This window comes from Petaurus breviceps, unplaced genomic scaffold (genome assembly GCF_028583685.1).
Source record: "Petaurus breviceps papuanus isolate PSGF00001 unplaced genomic scaffold, PetGlider_PUasm1.0 90825, whole genome shotgun sequence".
In the NCBI taxonomy this organism is placed as follows: Eukaryota; Metazoa; Chordata; class Mammalia; order Diprotodontia; family Petauridae; genus Petaurus; species Petaurus breviceps.
The window spans coordinates 18,285,515-18,308,199 of NW_027187353.1; the positions used below are offsets into that span (position 1 = coordinate 18,285,515).

Here is a 22,685-nt window from a genome sequence, read left to right on the forward strand (position 1 = left end):
TATCCTAAGAGAAAGGTAATATTTTAAATTTATCTTGAAGACTGAATTTTATAATTAATTGATCCATTCAAATTACAATCATAAAACTGAAGATTTATGGTAAATGACTTTAGTTTTGTCCATCTTGTGTGATTTGTTTTGATAAGGAAATAAGCTTTTGCCTAGTGTTTGCAAAATGGGGCACTACAAAGTTCTACTTTAAATGTTTTGAAAGTGATTTACAAAGAAACAAGGGAGACGTTAAAAATCAAACGTGAATAAGGATGAATAAAAGGAACTCCCCATTATTTCTCCAACTGTCATTAACAGCCAGAGGAGCCACTACCCTTTTCCTTCTTCCTCAATGCCCAGCATTAACAGGCAAAGAGGTCAGCAAACTGATCATTTTCCTAAACGCATTGTTGTGCTTCTGTTGCTTCTCATTTCAACATAACGTTTTTCTTTCTTGAGTCATCTAATTCACTTATCGGCTGTTCAAAAAACTGATTTGGGGAGATGCTAGATCCACATTAGATTTAAAATATCCTATCAACCATATGACTAAGATTTGAGTTTTAGGGAGACTTAAAAGCTTATAATTCTTCAAAAGGCCACTACAAATTACCCGAGCTCTTGCTCCGTATTTAAATACATAAAAAATTTTAAATTAGACAAAATGTGCATTTGCAGAACATACATAAATCTGAATCATATTTTTGTGACACATTTACCAAGAAAAAGGTATTCAAAGTTAATTTTCAATATGGGCTAGTCAAAATTTTGGTTTCTATAACTTAGTAAATTTAATATTCCCTAGGTCTTATATAGATGAAAATGAGCCACAAAAGTATAAATATGGTATAAATAAAAGTGGCCATTCGATATTTTTCCAGGAGGCAACTACCCTCCCTACTTATAGCATAAAATAAAATACAAGTACATATTACAATTAAGGTGTTTTTCTACCTTTACAATTAAAATTGACATATACCATTCCTTTCTGTAATCTCTCAAGAAGTCTAGAAAAATTCTTTGGTCAATTTCCAATAATAAACAAAACAAAACAATAAAGCTTTCTTCCTAGGCAGCTCACGATTATGCTTAACAAGCTTAAAACAAAATGTGTCAAAGATCAAGAGTTAGTTATCTGAGATGTCAAGTGCACAAGGTCAAAGGTGTAATTTTATTAGGTCAGAGGTGGTGTAAATAAAATCTTATATGTCAGGGAAGAAGGGTCACAGACAAGGTGTATATGATATAAAGACATCACAGATGACAAGTAATAACTTTAAGTAGTATAAGTATGTTCACTATAGATACCTTCATTGATTAAAAATGAAACTTTGCAATGAGTGGCTATAAAATTGCCTTACTAGAAACATAATTCACTTGTATGCCATTTTGGAAACTTATTTTTAAGCTTATTCTACTTTCTATGAGAAGAGACTAAAATTGAGAATTAGCTGTATAAATTCTGTGAGAATAATTTTCAAGTATTACTTAGATAGAAACATAATCTTTAGACCCATTTCCATTTAACATGAGAATAAATTCCTTTCAAAATGAAAGAGAATGTGAAATAAAGATAACACAAGGTCAACCTGTTTTGTTCTTAACATTTAAGATTTTCCCCTTATCTACCTACCCTCTAAAACCACAAAGTTGAGTTCAGCTTATACAATAGAAATATTCTTGGAAAATTCTGCTTATATCAGATGTACAAACACTTTTGATGCTATAAATGTAACTCTGTAGAAAATATTTTTGTACTACAAATAATCATGCCCTAATTTATTTATTTAGCAAAGTCAGAGGTTTTATTTTTTTGCTTTTTGGAGTGCAATTGGGGTTAAGTAACTTGCCCAAGGTTACACAGCTAGTTTGTGTGTGTGTGTGTGTGGGTGTGGGTGTGGGTGTTAAGTGTCTGAGGCCGGAACCAAACTCGGGTCCTACTGACTCCAGTGCTGGTGCTTTACTCACTGTGTCACCTAGCCACCCCTATAATTTTTATTTGTCTTTAGAATATGTGAGATGTTGGGGTCATTTCTTTTTTTTTGTTTTGTTTTGTTTTGAGGGCAATTTGGGGTTAAGTGACTTGCCCAAGGTCACACGATTTGTTTTTGTGTTAAGTGTCTGAGGCCGGATTTGAACTCAGGTCCTCCTGACTCCATGGTCCGGTGGTCAGGTTGGTCAGTGCTCTATTCACTGCACCACCTAGCAGCTAGAGTTTTCTGAAGGAGGCATACACATACAAATAACTTCTGGCCTTTGCTCCAGCCTGCATAATAATAACAATAGCTAGCATTTAGATAGTGCTTTAAGATCTGCAAACTGCTGAAGATGTTATCTCATTTAATCTCCACAATAATTTGGTGAGGGAGGTGTTATTATCCCCATTTTAAAGATTAGGAAACTGAGGCTGAGAGAGGTGGGATGACTTGCCTGCAGTAACACAGCTACCAAGTGTTTAAGGTAGGATTTCACCTCAGGTCTTACTGACTCCAAGTTCAGTGCTCTTAGTCACCTAGTATACCACCCAGCAGACTCATTATCAAAGAAAAATGGAGAAATGAAAACAATTATGTAGATAATTGAAGCAAAAATAAACAAAAAATACACTTTCTCTTAAAATGCTCAAGTGATTTCAAGAAAATAATGCATTTTAGCTAATTTGCCTTCACATCTACTTTAACTTTACACCACACTCTCAGTGGAGTATCCCACAACTTTAAAGAGGGATCCAGAACTGTGAGGGGCCACTCTCAGGCATTGTGTGCAGACTTACTTTAAGGGTGGACCATAGGAACTTTCCGCCCCTTTCAAAAATGACTAACAAGCTCCTGGAGGGTTCTTATTTTCATAGGAGTAGTAATATGCAAGAAGTCTCTAGGCCTTGAAAATGGTTAAAAATACAAAGGAAAATCAGCCTGAAAGCAGGCAATCCCACAAAACAGATGTACTGTTTTTTCTCAATCAGTAAAACACTGAAATGATCACACACCACAAAGTTGCAGAATCCTGGGGGTCCAAGGCTGGAGAGGGGGGGGCTTGTCCAAGGTCACAGAGGTTGTGAGGCCAGGGCTCTTTTGCAAGCCATCATGTCACCTCCTTCCTCTAGGTTTAGAAATTCATTTTCATGTTCAAAGCGCTACTAAATGGGTCCTCCCCTTAGGTTAGGATATTAAAATGGCACTTTATTCTTTGCCAGGACATTTTTTCTGCATCCTGCTGATGATTTCTAATACCTATGGGATTTGATTATCTATTTACATGACATTTTTTGTAGAACAGACACAACTGGATGAGTTTTTCTACAGGCTTTCAGACCTAAAGACTAAACAGACCACAGAAATACATTAAACTATGGAAATTTTTTCTGTAAAACTCACCACTTCTTCATCTGAGAGTTCTCGTCCTTGGATGCTGCTATTTTCTCTAACAGCTTGTTGGTGTTTTTTCCCTTTGATGTGACTAAAAAGATGTACCTCTGAAGAAATCTAAAAGTATAAAATATTTAAAATAATTATAAATACTAATGATTGCACTATCAGATAAAGCCCCGAGAAATGTTAATCTGTACATAATGCAATCAATAGTCTATTCAATGACAAGTGTGATTTTTAAATCACTGATTAACACTATTCTCTCTTGGGGGGTAATACTGAGAGTGATCCAGAGAAACCAGTGCCCTGGGTTGGAAGAGGCCCAGGAGTCACAGTAAGGTAAACCCCGGGTGAGGAACAAGTCTTGTCTGCTCAGCCCTTCCCTTTTCACAGCTCCCTGACATACGATTACTGATTCAGTCTGCCTGTTCTGAAGCAGAGACAAACCTGTCCCAGCAACAGGACAGGAGATTTTGCTCCTTCGCATAGCCCTCCCTGAACGTCAGGATGAAGCCTTTGGCATAAGAAGTAATGATAGAAAGCAGCATGTGCTGCTGAGGAAATGGTTCACTCGGGACAACTTGGTCAGAAAAAAAAAAAAGTTCTTCATGAGATCAGGGGGTTAACCTATAATGCCCTTCTCCCCCAGGTCCTCCCTCCTCCCCCAACCACAGCCTACCAGGATGGTGCAGAGTGAGCACTGCTTCTTCCGTTCATACGGTGTAAGCTTCGGGGCGTAATCGGTATTAGCATGTCTCCCGCTGCTTAACTCAGCCGCCTTTTCCTTTCTTTGTTCAATCTGTTCCATGTGCCTTCGGATGCTTTCATCATGCTATAACATAGCAAGCAACGCACGTTACATGAAGGGTCCCAGAACACCATGCTTAAGAAATAGCATTCTCTTGAAAGCTTCAAATGAAGCGAGGGAAATATCCAGTTCCAACTGTTTCAGGAAGAATATTTACTGGAACCATGCTAACACATACATGTATGCTCCCTCAACATTCTTTTATTTTCTCTTCATGTAATTAAGGATAATCATGGCCAATTAAATACAACCTCTAATATAATCCTCTGGATTGACTATGACAAATTACACCGACTTTCATCAGTTGGTTTCAGGTTTTTCTCAGTATTTCAGAAAAGAAGCAGTGACCTAATCAATACCAGGAAGAACACTAGGCCTATAGTCAAAGACTCAGGGTTCAAACTCCACCTCTGCTACTTGGGCAAGCCATGGAATACCACACTCCTTATGTGACAGATAGGAATGGTATCCCAGAAACTACACCTTGGTTTGTTGTGAGGAAAGAACTTCATGAACCATCAATGTGCACTGATGTTATTAAATCATATCTGACTGTCTCACAAAGGGCAACAAAATACAATGCGTCAAAGTTACAATTCAAACATAATACAATGTTTTTCTTATTGAAATCGATCTATGAATAATATCAGTTTTCAAAATAGATTTGACCCAACTAGATAAGCCTACTTTGGTATAGAAACTAGGTCTGACACCTTTTTATTTCTGTGGGTAAAAGTGGAGTCATTTAAAAAAAATAATTATTTTTTAGTTTTCAACATTGTTTTTATAAGATTTTGAGTTCTAAGTTTTCTCCCTTACTCCCTTCTCTCCTGCCCAAGATAGCATACAATTTGATATAGGCTATACCTGTATGACCATATTAAATACCTTATCATATTAGTCATGTTATAATAAAAGAAGAATCAGAACAAAAGAGAAAAACCATGAGAAAGAAAAAACAAAAAAAAACAGAGAAAATAGCATGCTTCAATCTGCATTCAGACTCCTAGATGTGGACAACAGTGAAATTAGGGTCTTAATGCTGCCACTGAGGCTAAGGGGCGTGTGTTATACACACACAAGCATAAAGAGACAATAAATGTTCTTTCAAACTTTGCAGGAATATTCATGACTCTTCAAACACAAAGAATTCTACCTTTAGTTGGATCTTTTTCTGCAACTCTTCCATAGCTTCCTGTTGAGCTGCAGTGAGTGCTGCCAGTCTCTCTTCTCTGTCTCTGTTAAAATATAATAAAAGGTAAGAATTGTGGACTCAGTTACAGATATCAAAATTACATGATTTTTACAAAACAAGGAAGGAAACAAGTGGTTGCCCATTGATCGAGAAAGGACAAAATGAATGGTGGTATATGACTATCATGTGGTATTGTTGCACTCTAAGAAAAAAATACAATGAATATAAAGAAATACAGGAAGATTTCTATAAACTGATACAAAGTGAACCAGAAAAACAATAAATACAATGATTACAACAATGTAAATACAAAGAAAAAAAATAAAATTGAACTCTGGGTGAATGTAACAACCAAGCTTGGCTCTGAAGAGAAGTGACGAGAATAAGCAACTTTCCCTTTGCAGAGAAATGGAGTGGAGAGCTCCAGACACGCCTTCACTGTCCCGCTCACTTCATATGCTCGTTAGTTTTGCTGAATTGCTATTTTTTCCTCTTTCTCTACTATTCTTTGCTATAAGGAATGGTTCTCTGGGTAAGAGAGAGGGGAGGGAAACACTGGTGGGGGGGGGAGAATAGAATCAGAGGATACCAATCACATTTTTTAACAAAGAAATGAAGACTCAGAATATATATCTAATAAAAAGTTATCCAACCTATGTGCTCATGATTCAAATATCTTAGCAACAAAAGAATTTAATCAAAATATGTCTATTAAGTACCTACTATTTCAACAAGTTGAAACGGGAGGAAAGAGAACATGTTAGGAATCAGAGGGAATGAGCATAGGCAGAGATGAGAGAGTTCAAGATGAGAACACAGTAGTGAATCGTCCAGTTTGAAAAGAATCTACAGGATGTGAAGGAAAGGAATGTGAGGCAATACTGGAAAGGCAGCTTGGAAACTGCCTGGAGCGGCCACCAGGCACTTCAGGATAAGGAGTTTGCATTTTATCAGGCAAGCAATAGGTTCTTTCTGAAAACTTTTTTGAGTGGAGAAATGATATAGCTGGTGTGATGTATTAAGATTATATGGCAGCAGTGAGACTGAACAGCAGTCAGGAGGCCATTAAAATAGTTCTGCAAGAAGGGTGAGGGAAAAGAGAAACATAGAGGACACAGCATTGAAGGAAATGGCAACTAAATGGATGTTGGGAATAAAGACCCAATTGAGCCTAAATGACTTTAAGAATGAGCTGGAAAAGGAGGAGGGCATCGAGGAGGAGGGAAGTATTTGGGGAAGACTGGTGGCTTCGGGTTTGAGACAGTGGCAGGACACCCAGATGAAATATCCAGCAGGTATTTGGAAATAGGACCCTGGGGTTTAGGGAAGGAAAACAGATCTGGAAATCATCTGCATAGAAATAATAATTTAAACCACAGGAGGGAATCAAATCAGCAAAGGAGAGAACATAGAGAAAGAAAAAGGGGGCCACGGCAAGAGCTGTGGCAGTGCTTTATGTTGAAGAGGTGGGAGGAAGATGAGGAACCAATAAAGAAGAGAGATGTGCATCAGGAGGGCACTATCCAAAAGGATCTCGCATTTTAAAGTGTGTAGAAAGTAGAAGGGAAATATTTGACAGTTTTCCTAAAGTACAGACTCAAAAAAAAGTGTAAAGACGTTGCTCACTCTCCAGTGAGACCAACATGAAGTCTATAGCCCAGAGAGACAGAAGAGGTGAAAACCCATGAATACAACAAGACTGACAAATAGTTCTTTTGGTGGCAGCAAAGTAGAAACTAAAGGGGTGCCCTAGGGAATGGTGAAATAAGCTATGACAGAGGAACATGATGGACTAATACTATGCCATGACAAGTGACAAACACGACAGTTTCAGAGCAACCTGGGAAGACTTGTATGACCTCAGGAAGAATGAAGAGACATGAAACAGGAATAATAACGCCTGTAAGGAAAAAAGTCTGAAAGACTTAAGAACTTTGATCAATGCAGTGAGCTAGGAGGATTCCTGAAGTCCAATGAGGAAGCACCCTCCTGACTGAGAGGGAACGGACTCAAACAAAGAACGAGACATCCTTTGTGGCCGTGGATACCGCACGGGTTTGCTCTGCTTCCCTAAGCATGTCTGATACAAGAGTTTTCTTTTTCTTTTCCCCACTGGGGTATGGGAGGGAGAGAGGGGTGAGGAATGGGTTACTCCCCACCTCCCCCACCACCAAAAAATAAATAGAAAACAGGGTCATTGAGCATATTTTTAATGTAAAGAAGAGTTTGAAAATTACATGCTGACAAATTACATACTTAAGAAAAGCAAACTGTCTATAACAGAGACTTGTCGTTTTAAGCACAAACCCTTTTAGTTCTGATATGTACTTGTAAGTGCTTGTATTATTTGATATTATTTAAACTAAAAATAAAGAGAAATCCAGAAAAGAAAGAAAAAAGGAAATCAGCCTGAGAGGATTACAGGGCATTGACCACTGGATAAAGGCGACTGATTGGACCCAGAGAACTTCCTTCTTTGGCTGGCAGAACAGAACCTGGCCTTTGGGGGCCTTAAAAAGCAACTCAAAAATCATGCTGAAAGAAAGACTTTTACCTTTCCTCCCATGCCTGTCGAGAGCTCCCCAAGGCTGGGAAGAGGCTCCTCTCCCAGGCCAGGGGAAGAAAGGTAAGCTCAAGTATTAAGAGTCTACAGCCTGCACTTGGAACACTACTTTGGTGATGGCAGGACCTTGAGCCAAAATTCCCTCTGATGCTATGGTATGGGTCCAGATTCTTTTAAAAGCGCACAACAGTGCCCTGAGCTAGGATTTTAGCCAAACCTGAAGCTAGAGGCAGTGGAAAGCATGGCAATCATGGGAGTCACACACTCCTCCCAGGAGCAGGCCTGGAGGGTCCATACTGGTTCAACAAAGAAACCATGCCTTGGAGAGGCGATGCAGAGACATTGTAAGAATGACATTACACTGACAATAAAAAAAGGTCCACATCTATCAAAAAATTATGGAAACTTTTTTTTTTGTAGTAGCAAAGAACTAAAGCAAAGTGGATTCCCACAAACAAATCGTGGCACATGAAAGTAGTGAAATAGAAATAAATCACTGTACTGTAAGAAGCAATGAATCTGATGATTACAGGATCACAGAAAGACAAGCAGAGTCAGGAAAACATTATACACAGTGATTAGAACAATGTAAAGAACTATCATCACAAAACAGTAAAAAAAAATAATGAGGCAAAATTAAAAGAACAAGTGTGGTCTTTTCTTATATAATGATCATTTTTTCTAAATTTGTCTCTCTCTGATTTTTAATATATTGTTATAAGGAATGACCACCTGGGAAGTGGGGAGAAGCAGGAGGAATACAGGGGAAAGCTAGACCATGTGAAAACAAACAGAATAGTTTTGGTTTTCATAACTGGCCTGGCCAAACTGGGTAAGTCTATTTTGCTGTAGAAACTAGGACTGGACAACATTTTATTTCTGTGAGTGAAATGATAATCTTACTGCAGAAGCTTAGGCTAAGGGGCTTGTATTTATATATACACAAGGCACCAATAAAAACCCTTTCAAATACACAAAAAAAGAGAATGATGGGGAGGAGCAGAGGATGTGGGGATGCCTTAGTCACATGTACTCGCTCAGTACACATCTCCCTTCATGCATTTTAAGCTTGTCTGATCAGATGCGGGTGGATTTGTGCGACAGCACAGTCAGATCATGGAACAGACATCTTCTGATAACTGCTGTTCTTACTATGACCAAGATAGTTTTGTGAACGCCTTTACTTTGAGCTAACTGTGTGCTCTAGAGGTATTAGAGGTAAATGCATATGATGGGAGCTCAGGAGCTCTAGCTTTAGGAGTGCAGACCCTCAAATACCAAAGAATATCTTGAAACTAGGGAGTAATCATCTGGAGGAAGGAACCTTCATTTGTGAATGGGGTGAGTAGTCCCAGAGAGGGTCCGATAGCTGGCAGTGTCTTTAAAGACCAGCTGGTTAAAAATGCTTACTGTGTGCCAGGAGAGAGACACAGACAGACAGAGAGATAGAGAAAGAGAGAGAATTCATTAAACACTTACTATGTGCCAGACACTGTACTAAGTGCTGGGAACACAAACAGATGCAAAAAGATAGTCCCTGCCCTTGAGGAGCTTACAATCTCACAAGGAAAGACAACACCTAAAAAAGAACAGAAAAAGGTCTGGCAGTAGGAAATGGTAGAGAAGTTGGGAGTGAGGAGCACAGCCAGCAGTGTGAAGTGTGAAGGAGTGAACATGGCTGGCTTGGACACTTCATCCCATGGAGGTTCCAAATGGAAACAGGAAGCAAATGGGGCAGAAGAGCAGAAAGATGTCCTGAGATGAGAAGGCTGCTGAGAATCTGGAGCAGAGCTGGGAGAGAAGTAAGGGAGTAAGTGAAACGTAGGACTAGAGGACACACAGACAAGAGGAGACTGATTCTGCTTGGCTCAGAAGGCAGAACAAGAAGGAGCAGACTCGAGACAAGAAGGAGCAGATTTCTATTCAATATGAGGACAACTTTTCCTAACCCAGAGTAAGTAAGAAGTGGTGATTCCTGCTTCAAGGGAAGAATGAGCCAAGGTGACTTCTGAAGTCTCTTCCAACACTGTGATACTACGAAATCCTTTCCTCCTAGGTCCCTCATGATTCACTTAAAAGAACTGTGGACAGACAGATAAGCCTTCATGAATTCTAGAAGTCTTAAACTCAGATAAGACCCTTTCTATAGCCTCAGCACTACACATGCTATTGGCATTAGACTATGAAAATGTTTAGGGTACAGAGTGTAAAATGTTGTCTATATTGTTCCCTGTAGGTTCAAAAAAAAATCAATAACCTTTTTGGCTGAAACAAGAAGTCAAGGATATCAAGTCTGCTTTATCACTAACTAGAAGAATACCTAAGACAAACGACCAGGTGAATTTAATTCTTTAGAGTAATGATCTTTTATCACACATATCTGTAACCATGTAGAACTCTTGTCCCTTACAGGAGAAGTCCTTATACTAATATGGTTTGCATCTTAAGGTCTTGGTGACCTCAGCAGCAAATATTGACTGAACTAGAATTGGTGAATGATGTGCTAGAGGAGAGAGCTAAAAGCTACACAGACAAGCCCTCACATTGTATGCCCTCTATGAAGCAAATGTAAACTCCTGGAGTCCAAGGGTTATACAGTTTACTCATCTCTGTGTATCTCCCGTGCCTATTGCTATATTTTTGACATAGCAGGGACTCAGTTAAAAATTGTTGAATTAAGGGCGGCTAGGTGGCATTGTGAATAGAGCACCAGCCTAAGTTCAAATCCGGCCTCAGACATTTAACACTTACTAGCTGTTTGACTTTGGGCAAGTCAACCCCAATTTCCCTGCCTTCCCCCCTCCAAAAAGAAAAAAAAAGACCCCCAAATTGCTGAATTAATAAAAAAATTAAAATCATTAAAAAAAAATTCAAAATGTAGGAACTAATTCTATTTCTTCCTATCTACTGATCATAGAACAAATACAAATTCTGTACCTAACTGAATTCCAACAACAAAATTACATAAATACTAAAATAAACTCTGCAAAGAAACTCAGCACAATTAGTCTTTTATACTAAGTTTGTTTCTCTAATAACTTAGGTAAAAGACCACTGATGAGAAACACTAAGCATTTTATGCAATCTATATCTCCCTTGAGGTGTCTAAGCAACACCTCCATGAGATGTTTCTGGAAAGATGTTAATCTGGCTTTAAGGAAAGTTCTATCACATTATGGAGCCGATGGGTAAACACATTACCCAAATATAAAGACAGGGCAGGGAACATACAAAAACACTGCTGGAAAACACTGTCATGTTCTTTCTTTTAAAGACAATAGATTATGCTTCCTTTTTAACAAAAGGAGAAAAGTCGAACTAGTTAAGACGCTACCTCAAGGCTTTAACTATATCATTTGTCTTCTCATAAAAATGTGTAATAATTTCACAGAAGCTGAAGGTCAGCATTTCCCCTGTTAACTCAACAGCCCATTCATAAATCACTTTTAAATGATGAGGCCTTTGAAACACCTACACAGTGAGGCCACTTAGATGGGCTGATGTTCCCTAGTGTTTTTAGCTTTTCCAAGTACATTTACATTTCTTAATTTGTTTTATCCATACAACAAACCCTGTGAATTAGGTAGGACAGTTACTAAGAGTAATGTTGTAAGAGTTCACACATAGTAGATTTTAATTCTTTTGACTATAATTTATTCAGAAATAGTATCCAAATCATTATATGGAAACAAGTTAATGTACCATGAAGGTACAGGGATTTTCAATACGCTAAACACTATTTCTTTCATAAGAAAATTTAATCACCACGAGATGTATAGTTATGGCAGACCATGAAGAAATGACAAACAAGCACATCAAAAAGAATGATAGACACAAGAAGTTTTAACATTTTATCAAATGATTCAAGTATTCCTTAAAGACACAGGTTGGAAAGATCTCTGGCATATTTAAAACTACCGTTCAAACCGTTTTTGGGCAACGTACCCTTTTGGAAGCAGTCTAGGGAAGCCTATGGAGATCTCAGAATCATGGTTATTGTCTACATTTACTTGAAGGAAATGCTAAATTTCAGTTACAAATTCGTGAAAATTAAGTAATTATTTTTTTCCCACCTAAATTCACAAACAATTATCAATTAAGAACTCCTGATTTAAATGTTCAAGAATGCTTCCGTTTCCTTCTCCTATGGATAGACTGATCAGTAATTAGCTGGACATGGAAATATCACAAAAGGCAAACAATAAGATAAGTGATGATGTCATTAATTTAGTTTAGTTTCTGTCCAGATCTGTGATTTTTTTTTTTAGATATATAGAAACTTAGCTATGGAAATTCCAGTCTTGAAGATTAGCCTTCATCTGTAACTTGGAGTCTTAGCTAAGGATTGGGGAAGGTGGAAGCCAAAGCAGCAGGAAGGTTGTGCTTCTACTCAGCCATCTTGACTCCACCTCCCCACTGCTTTATCTTACCCCGATTTAAGTATAAGGACTATATTTGTTTATGTTTTCCCCCCTTCATAGTTTCTTCACAGCTAGTTCTATTTCCTTTTCTGAGACTGGGCTATTTAAGATCTCTATTTAGTGCTATGTTTATTTGAATATTTTATATTTTTGGAGACAATCTTCTATTCTTTTTGAGTTTTCAATTTTATTGACATATAATTCCACAGAGTTTTCGCTTGGCTTTCACCTTATGAATATTTTATTTTAATTTGATTTTCTACTCTCATTTTTATTCAGATTGGCTAAAGATGTCATTAATTTTATTGGACTTTACAAAAAAGCAGCTTTTAAATTCATGAGCTCTAGTTTTTTTTGGCTTTCCAATACATCTATTTCACCTGTAATTTTCAAGATTTCCTCTTTAATACTTTCTAATTTTCTAAATGCATATTCAGTTCATTAATCCTTTTTGTTTTGTCTTACTTTGTTAATATATGTTTTTTGGGACACATTCTTTAGGAGTCTCTGTCAGGAGACAAAATAAATTTTTTAGCTCTCATTTCTCCAACACTTTGTTTTCTTTTACATTTACCCTCCCTACTTCTTTCTGTTAGATTCTCCAACTCTGAGGAAAAAAAGCATTAAGGTCTCCATATATATTTATTATTAATACAGGTTCTTGTTCATACTTTTAAAAGCAAAATATTTCATTGCTTATCTCTGCTTGTAGTACAAATTTTCACATTTTTGTTTTGCTTGATATTTTATCTCTCTCATTTTGATTCTACGTATGTTTTATTTTTATATGCTTTTTTTAAGATTGTGTGGATTTGTTTTATCAGTTCTACCACTCTCTACTTTATTAGAATATTTAATACCCCTCAGACACTTGACACACTTACTAGCTGTGTAACTTTAAGCAAGTCACTTAACCCCAATTGCCCTCCAAAAAGCAAAAAAAAAAAAAATTTAATTCCTTAAAATTTATTGTGAAAATTAGGCTAATATTTTCCTCCATTTGTATCTCTAGCGGTGATCTGGTACTCTGCTGTGTCTTTGTATGTGTGTTTCCCCTTCCTATTTTAAGTCAGTATTTAGTCTCTATAATTAATTTTATTTAGTCTACTTCAATGCAACTCTCTTCACATAGGCTTTTATCCCCCTGTTTCAAGTAGGTCTCTCCCCCCAAAATTTGTCAACCTCTTAGTTTGGGAAATTTACTTTTTCTTTCTTTTATTTAGGCAATTCTTCCCTGTTTTTTTCTTCCTTTCTCTCTTCTCAAAACCCTACTCAATAAACATAACTGGCTCCCCATTAATTTCAGGATCAAATATAGAATCCTCTATTTGGCATTTAAAGGCCTTTATATGCTCCCTTCCTAACCCTCCAAGCTACTAACATTTACTCCCTTTCACACATTCCACTGGCCACTTTGCTCCTCATACCCAACACTCATCTCTTGACCATGCATTTGTCCTGGCTGCCTGGCAAGCATGGAATGCTCTACCTCTTCACCTTAACTTCCTATGATGCTAGCTCCCTTCAAAACTCAGATCAAAATCAATTTCAATAAGAGCATTTCCCATATTCCATGCTGCTAATGTCTTCCCTTGGAGATTAGGAAGAGATCGCTGTCATGACCTCAGACAAAGCAAAAGCAAAAAGACATCAAACTGAAAGATAATCAGGGAAAGCAGTCTGCTAAAAGGTACCAAAGACAATGAAATAATGTCAGCATTAAATGTATAAGCACCAACTGGCAGAGCATCTAAATTCTTAAAGGAAAAGTTAAATGTTATAGGAAAAAATAGACAGAAGACTATACTAGTGGTAGATCACAACTTTGTCCTCTCAGACTAGATCTATTTAACCATAAAATAAATAAGAAAGAAGTTAAGGAGATGAATAGAATTTTATGAAAGTTAAAGATGACAGACCTTTGGATAAAATTAAGTGGGACTATAAAGGAGTATACCTTTTCTCAGCTATACATAGCATCTTCACAAAAACTATGTATTAATACATAAGAACCTCACAAATAAATACAGAGAAATAGGAATATTAAATGTATCATTTCAGAACATAATCAAGAAAAATTATATTCAATAAAAATTACATTCTTTTGGAAAAAGAAATTTAAAATTAATTGGAGACTAAATAATCTAATCCTAAAGAATGAGGGACCAAAGAATGAGCCATAAAAACAATCAATAATTTCATTAAAGATAATGACAATGAGACAACACACCACATTAGTAAAACACAATCAAAGCAGTACAGATGGAAAGATTTATAACTCTAAATGCTCACATGAACTAAAGAAAGAGCAAATGAATAAATTGGGCATACTACTAGGGAAAAAAAACCCTAGGCAAAGAAGAAATTGAAAATCTCCAACACAAAACAGAAATCCTACAAATCAAAAGAGAAATTAATAAAATTGAAAGTAAAAAAAAAACCCACCAATAAAACTAGAAGGTGGTTTTATGGAGAAAAAACACCAATAAAATATATAATTGATTAATTTGTTTTTTTTTTAAATGGAAGAAAATGAAAGTACCAGTATCAAAAAGTGTTAATAGTGCTTAATGAAAAAAAAAAAGTAGTGCTTAATGAAATTAGGAAAGTTAGTTTACCCAATTATATGTCAATAAAACTGACAATCTAAGTGAAATAGATGGATATTTACAAAACTATAAATTGCCCAGATTAATAGAAGAGGAAATAAAATACTTAAAAAGTCTTCTCATAGAAAATAAATTAAACAAACTATAAACAAGTTCAATAACAAAAAATCCCCAGAATGAGACAGATTTACAATTCTGCCAAATATTAAAAGAACAAATAATTCCCAAACCATATAAACTACTTGAAAAAATAGGTAAAGAAGGAGGCCTACCAAATTCCTTCTATAATATAAATATGGTTTTGATACCTACACCAAAGAGAACAAAAACAGAGAAAACTATAGAAACAATTTCCCATGCAAATAATTTTAAATAAAATACTAGAAAGGTGATTACAGCAATATATCACAAAGATCATATGCTATGACCAGTTGTGATTTATGCTAGGAATACAAGGTTAGTTTAATATTAGGCAAACTATTAAACTAATTATGTAGATAACAAAAATGACAAAAATCGTGATTACCAATACACGAAGAAAAGACTTTTGACAAAATACATGTTTTTATTAAAAAAAAAAAAAAAACACAACTAAGGGGTGGCCAGGTGGCACAGTGAGTAAAAGCACCGGCCCCAGAGTTGGGATGACCTGGGATTGAATCTGGGCTCAGATATGTAGCATCACACCCAGAAATAACTGGCCGTGTCATCTTGAGCAAGTTACTTAACCCCAATTGCTTAAAAAAAAAAAAAAACAACTCTTGGAAGCATACAAATAAATGGAGCTCTTCTTAAAACAATAAGTAGTATCTATTAAACCAAGAGTAATCATTATCTTTAATGGAGATAGAAGCCTTCCCAGTAAGATCAGGGATGAAGCAAGGATGTTCTTTATCACCATTACTATTCAATGTTGTATAAGAAATGCTATAGCAATATTATAATTATATAGCAATGAAACAAGAAAAAATAGAACAATCAAAAGAATAAGTACAAGGAAAGAGGAAACAAAATAAAATTATTCTGCAGATGATATGATGGTATACTTGGAGAATCCTAGAGAATCAACTAAAAAATAGCTGAAACAATTAAAAAATTAGCAAAGTTGTAGGATATAAGATAAATACACATGAAATCACCAGCACTTCTATATATTACCAACAAATTCCAGGAACAGCAAGAGATAAAAAGAGAAAATCCATTTAAAATAACTGCAGATCATATAAAACATCCAGGAGTCTACCTGCCAAGACAAACTGTAGAACTATATGAATATAATTGCAAAATACTTTTCACACAAAGGCAGATCTAAACAGGTGGAGAACAATCAGTACCCATAGAGAGGCTGATTCAATATAATAAAAATTATAATACTACCTAAATTAATTTACTTATTCAGAGCCACACCAAATTATGAAGGAATGATGTTATAGAACTAGAAAAAAATAATAGAATTCATCTGGAAGAAGAGGTCTAGAATATTAACGAAATTAATGGAAAAAAAAGTAAAGGAGGGAATTCTAGCAGTACTAGATCTCAAACTGTATTATAAATCAAATCAATAATCATCAAAACAATCTGTGACTGGTTAAAAATAGAGTGGTGGGTTAATGGAGTAGATTAGGTACACAATATACAGTTGTAAATGACCACAGTAATCTAGTCTTTGATAAACTCCAAGATCCAAGCTATTGGAGCAAGAATTCACTATTTGACAAAAACTCCTGTGAAAAATAGAAAGCAGTCTGGCAATAATTAGGCATAAATCAACATCTAATACCATATATATCAATACAAGTTCAAAATGGGTACATGATTTAAGCATAGAAGGTGATATCATAAGCAAATTAGGAGAACATGGAAAAATTTACCTGTCAGAACTCTAGAAAAAGGAAGAGTTTATGAAAAAAAATAAGAGACAGAGAGGATCACAGGAAGCAAAGTGGATAATTTTGATCCCATAAAATTTAAAACTTTTTGCACAGACAAAACCAAGGCAGACAAAATTAGAAGAAAAGCAGGAAACTGGGGGAGGAAGGGCAGGATTTACAGCAAGCTTCTTTGATAAAGGCCTCATTTCTCAAATATTTAGGGAACTGGGTCAAATTTATAAAAATAAAGAGCTATTCCCAAATTTATAAATGGTGATATAAACAGGCAGTTTTCAGAAGAAGAAATCAAAGCTATCAATAATCTAAATATGTGCTAACTTGTTAATGATCAGAGAAGTGCAAATTAAAACAACCTTGAGGCATACCAGATTGAAGTACCCATCAGGTTGGCTAACATGATAGACAAGGAAAATGACAAATGCTGGAGAAGATGCAGAAAAATAGAGAAACTAATACACTGCTGGTAGAGTTGTGAACCAGTTTAATCATTCTGGAGAACAATTTGGAACTACACCCAAAGGGCTATAATACTATGCATACTCTTTGACTAAGCAATACCACCACTGAGGTTGTATCCCAAAGCGATCAAAAGAAAAGGAAAAGGACCTATATATTACAAAAACATTAAGAGCAATCTTTTTTTATGGCAGCAAAGAATTAGAAACTGAAGGGATGCTCATCAACCGCAGAATGTCTGAAGGAGTTGTTTACATTTGTGATCAAATACAATTGTGCTATAAAAAAAAGATACAAAGATGGTTTCAGAAAAACCTGGAAAGACTTATAGAAACTAATGCAAAGTAAAGTGAGCAGAACCAGAAGAACACTACACAGCAACAGCAATATTAAATGATGACCAACTATGAATAACTAAGCTACTCTAATATATACAAGGAGCCAAAGCAAGCACAAAAGACACATGATGAAAAATGCTATCCACCTGCAGAAAGAGAACTGATGAACTGAGTGCAGACTGACACAGACTTTTTCTACTTTATTTTCCTTGCTCTTTTTTTGTTGTTGTTCTGCAGCATGGCTAACATTGAAATATGCTTTGCAAGGCTTCACAAGTATAATGGATATCACACTGCTTGCCTTATTAATGGGGAGGGAATGGGCTGGAAGAGGAAAGAAAACTAGGAATTCAAATTTTTAAAAAATGAATTATAAAAAATAAATACATAAATAAAAAATTCTAAAGAATATTTTGAGATCTGTATCTGTATCACAGGGATTTGTCATCTGTTAGTTTATGAATCAAAGAGAATTTCTGGAGCATTAAGATTATTATCTTTTTTATTATTATTATAATTATTATTATTATCTTTTTTCTTGTCATCTTATTCCATGGAGTTCAATTAGAAATGGTTCTAGGACAAGACATTATCTGGCTATTTTCATTTTATATTTAATGTTCTTTGTATTACTCAGCAGATAAATTTTTTTTTTGTAGCTGAGTTTTAAAGTATGACAATATAAATTCATTTCCTATAAGCTGACTGAAAGCATCCTCAGGTTAACAATTATAAATATTACAAAGTGGATGCATGTTCCTGCACAACTATGTAACAGTAATGGGGATTTGAAGATTTTTCCTGCCCCCTGTATTGGCAAGCAATCAGGTACTTAGAACCTCGTTTCAAGTTCATGACTGTATCAAGTATTAAGATCCAGAACATGTGAATCCTACAGTGGGAGTTGCTGATGTAACCAGAAGGGGAGGAACAGGGAGGAGCTAATACCATATATAAGGAAAACCCCAAACTAGAGAGCCAGAATTGCTGAGAAAGAGAGAGAACTTCTAGGATCCTGAGAACTTCTGAGAATTGCTACGAATGGAGAACAGAATTGAGAACAGAACTTGTGGTGGCAGAATGGAGAACTGCGAAGAGAAATGAGAAGAGAGGAGAACTGGGAGGAAGCATAGCTGTGGTGCTGGTACTTTGTCTGTCTGTTTTGATGTTACTTTGTCAGGTTTGTCTGTTGACAGAGGACATTGCTGTTGTTACAAAAGCCCTGGGACCTTACTGCTGGTTCAGAAGTCCCGAAAGAGAATTTTCTTGTTGTATGTTTACAGAAATCCTGGAGGAGGGTTGTGCTGATGTTTTCAGAGGTCCTGGGACTATATGGATGATTTGTTTTGATTCTTCAGACCTTGTTGTTGGGTCTATATTGATTTCACAGACAGAGAGTGAATTGATGATGGTGCCAGCAATGTGTGTGAATGTTATTGTGGCTTTGTTAAGCTTTGCCTTCCCAGGAACAGAAACTATTAAATACTTGAGGTGGGCTGGATACTGTGAGCTTCAACATGGAACAGGAACTGGACAAGGAGCTGGACAAGAAGCTGGGAGCTACCTTTCTTTTAACCCAGGTGAAAGTTGGATGGATTCAGATAGGAGCTAGGACCATGGAAGAGGAACCATGGAAGCTGAGAGCCAGTTTCAAGTCAAGATGAAAAGATCTCTTCTTGGGTACCTCATGGTGATTGAGAAAATTATGATTTACTGTGACCTAAGGGTGGAGAACTTTGACCTTTGAACTTGGTGTCCATTAAGGAGACAAGCCTCCTTAAGGATGACTGAATTAAGGACTTACTAAATGATTGAGTCACTGAATGATTGTACTTGTTTTAAAACTATGTGGCCACTTTGGTAAAAACTATGCGGCCATTTTAGTGACAAGTTGTTATGTCATAACACTGTGAATGCTGTACTTTGATTTCTGTGAATGTTTTGTCTTAATTTACTGCTGAATAAATAGAGTTCACTATACTATGTAATCAGAACCTTAAAGCTGTTCACAGCAGCACTCCTCTGGAAAGCTGCTCGTGCTTGGCTTTACAAACTGCCTCTTCTTTCCATAATGGTTGGGATGGTCAGTCTTGATTCTGCTGACCTACTTGTGGGTGGTTAAGTCTCACTTCTAGCACTTGGTTAATCTTTTACAGACTTCTTAATAACCTCTTGATAACCCAACAATTAGGTGGTACACCTAATTGGATGTGGATGGAACACATTAGCTGAGGAGGAATCAGGAGGGCCTGAGTTCAAATCTAGCCTCAGACAATTATTAGATGTGTGACCTTGGGCAAGACATTTAACCCCAACTGCCTAAAAAAAAAAAAGTGCCAATTTCCACATATACTAGATCAAAAGAAATGTTCTAAAAAAAGTATCAATTATCATGACATCCAAAAAACAGATTCTAAAGAGGACAATAAGACAAAATACACAAGCATAGAGTTGAAGAGAGAGAGTTAGAAGATAAAAAACAAAGTTAAGATTATGAAAACTGGCAGCCATGTGCTCTGGAATCCAAGGATCAGAGTTCAAATCCCACCTCTGATACTTATAAACTATATGACCATAGGCAAGTCACTCACCCTTACTGGGCCTCTGTTTTCTGATGGGTAAAATAAGCAAGTTGGGCTGGATAAGCTTTGAGCTCCCTTCCAGGTCTACACATAGGATACTGTGATTTGCAGTTTAATTTGAAGTAAGTTTAATTTAAAGTAAGTATATTACTTTCTTATTCTCACTGGGAAAATAGGTACAAGTGTTTTTGAACACCATGCCAAATTAAACACTGACAGATAATTTATTTTCTTGGCAAGTACTAGATCAAATACAGAGCCTAAATGTTGATTTGGTTCAGCTTCATTTAAAGGGCACATTTTCAAATATTAAAAGTTTTCATGAATTAAAGTCTCACTGCCAAGTTATCTAAAATGTCTATGAAAATTTAATTACATTTGATGAATAAACCTTTTCTTTCCTTTATGGGCAATAAAGAACATTCACACTTTCTCTCTCCTCTCCCCCTCTCTCTCCCCCGCCCCCATGTGTGTGCACACATACATGTATACAAAGTATTTATAGGTAAATAATTTTCAATAATGCTCCTACTGAAATTAACAAAATTATTCTGAATGTATTTGGTTTAAAATAAGTAAGCATTCATGATTTCTAGTGAGAAAGGAGCTCAAAAATTGCTCAAATAATTTAGATAAGGTTGGAAAAAATAAGGTTTCTAAATCTTCCCGAGTTTTGGGTAATCAAGAAATTTCAGCTAAAGACAGAATTGATAAAGCTGTTCTATGTGGCCATGAGTCTAAGAAAGCTGCCACCATTTTCATTTGTACTTCCTAGAATGTGACTATTTTGTTACTACTTGAGAAAACATAAAATGAAGCACTTATTTACACCAGGACCCAACAACTGTTCCCTATTCCAGAAGGCAGATCTCCTAGGTTTGAACCTCAAGTATGATGTTAGTAACTGATTATCTGTAAATGGTTTAAAAGGTTAAATTGATTAACAAAAATTTATATGTCTCAGATGTGCTACACTGTGGACTAGGTACAGAGATATCAAGACAAAAATTAAATCTTTCCTTCTTAAAACAGCTTATCAGGGGAAAGACACAAGCATGTAAGTACTTACAGAGCAAATACAAAATGAATACTTAGGTGACAGCACACTAACCACTGCTGGGATTGGGAAGACTTCGACAGATTCTTAAAGGAAATAAAGAATTGTATGAGGCAGTGCCAATGAGAGTACTGTTCAGGTAAAAGTGACAAGTCAATGCAAAGACTCAGGAAAAAGGGAAGGCATATTGTTTGTGAGAGACAGCCAAAGGCCCAGCACCTAGGTATCCTGATTCTGCCTCCAACTCTTATTGCTATTACTATGTAAATCATTTCTCAGGTTCTACTACCTTCACTTTGCATCAATTCATATTAGTCTTTCCAGGTTTTTCTAAAACCATACCCTTCATCGTTTTTTTATGGCACAGTAAGATTCCCTCACACATACATGCCATGACTTGGTCAGTAATTCCCCAGTTGCTGGGCATCCCTTCAATTTCCAATTCTTTGCCACTATGAAGAGAGTAACTAAATACTTACATACACACGGATGCTCTTCCTCTTTCTTTGACCCCTGAGGGTTAGGTACAGACTTAGCAATGGCCCTCCTAGACTTCAGGGTCTGGGACTGGGACTTAACCTGCTAAATTCAATACCAACATGGGGAACAATGAGGAGGGTAATTACTGCATACCCATGCAGGGAAATTCTTCAACAGCTTTTCAGAGCAGCAACAGAATTTCTGGTAAACTGGATTAGTATTTTGGAGCACTCAGAAAAGAGCAACCCACCATCATTCCCGTTTCAGGGAAGAGAGCTACCTGGCTCGTTCCCGGGCTGCATCCTCCCGGGCTTTCTCTTTCTCTTGTCTCTGCTGCTCAATACGTGCCTCCTGCTCTCTCCTCTTCATCAGCAGCTCTTCCACACGAGCCTGCCGCTCAGCTTCCAGAGCTCGTTTGCGTTCCTAATGTCAAAATCATTGTTTCAAAAGATGTTGGTTTTCAGTTGAAAAATAATGAGAGCCATCCCAACTCTTTTCATAGACCAAGAGATGAGCTATATAGTAGTAGATTTCTTACTCAGTCACAGGTAACACATTCCTAGTAGTGACAAACTAAACCAAAAGGCCAAACTACATTAGTCTGAAAGTAACTTATTTTTCCTATCTGATTTGCCACAACAAAAGAATTTAATTACAAAATTATTGATTTAATAACATAACATGGTAAATTACAAATACAAATTATTTAATGAAATTGTATATATTCTGTGGGTCCTCAATCATGCTTTCAAAGCACAGAGCACACACACTGGTGTGTGTGCATTGCCCCTGGCAGTCACTCCATAAACACTGGCCTGTTGATTGACTCTCTTAGTGACCTCCTACATAATAGACCTTTCAGGGAAGTTGCTATCTGAATGCAGCTGAGTGTGTACACCTCATGGGGCAGGCAGCAGAAGGG

At 36.5% G+C, this 22,685-nt stretch overlaps 1 protein-coding gene across 1 annotated transcript in view; it reads right to left on the bottom strand.

Annotated features, from left to right (window-relative positions):
- Nucleotides 1–22,685, bottom strand: part of SCAPER (S-phase cyclin A associated protein in the ER) — a 405,066-nt gene that overhangs the window by 262,254 nt on the left and 120,127 nt on the right. Inside the window, exons 17-20 of the mRNA XM_069071423.1 lie at nucleotides 22,044–22,186; nucleotides 5,327–5,408; nucleotides 4,042–4,194; nucleotides 3,369–3,476 (exon numbers count right to left, since the gene is read on the bottom strand). Coding sequence (XP_068927524.1) covers nucleotides 3,369–3,476; nucleotides 4,042–4,194; nucleotides 5,327–5,408; nucleotides 22,044–22,186 — 486 coding nt within the window. The remainder of the gene's footprint in view (nucleotides 1–3,368; nucleotides 3,477–4,041; nucleotides 4,195–5,326; nucleotides 5,409–22,043; nucleotides 22,187–22,685) is intronic.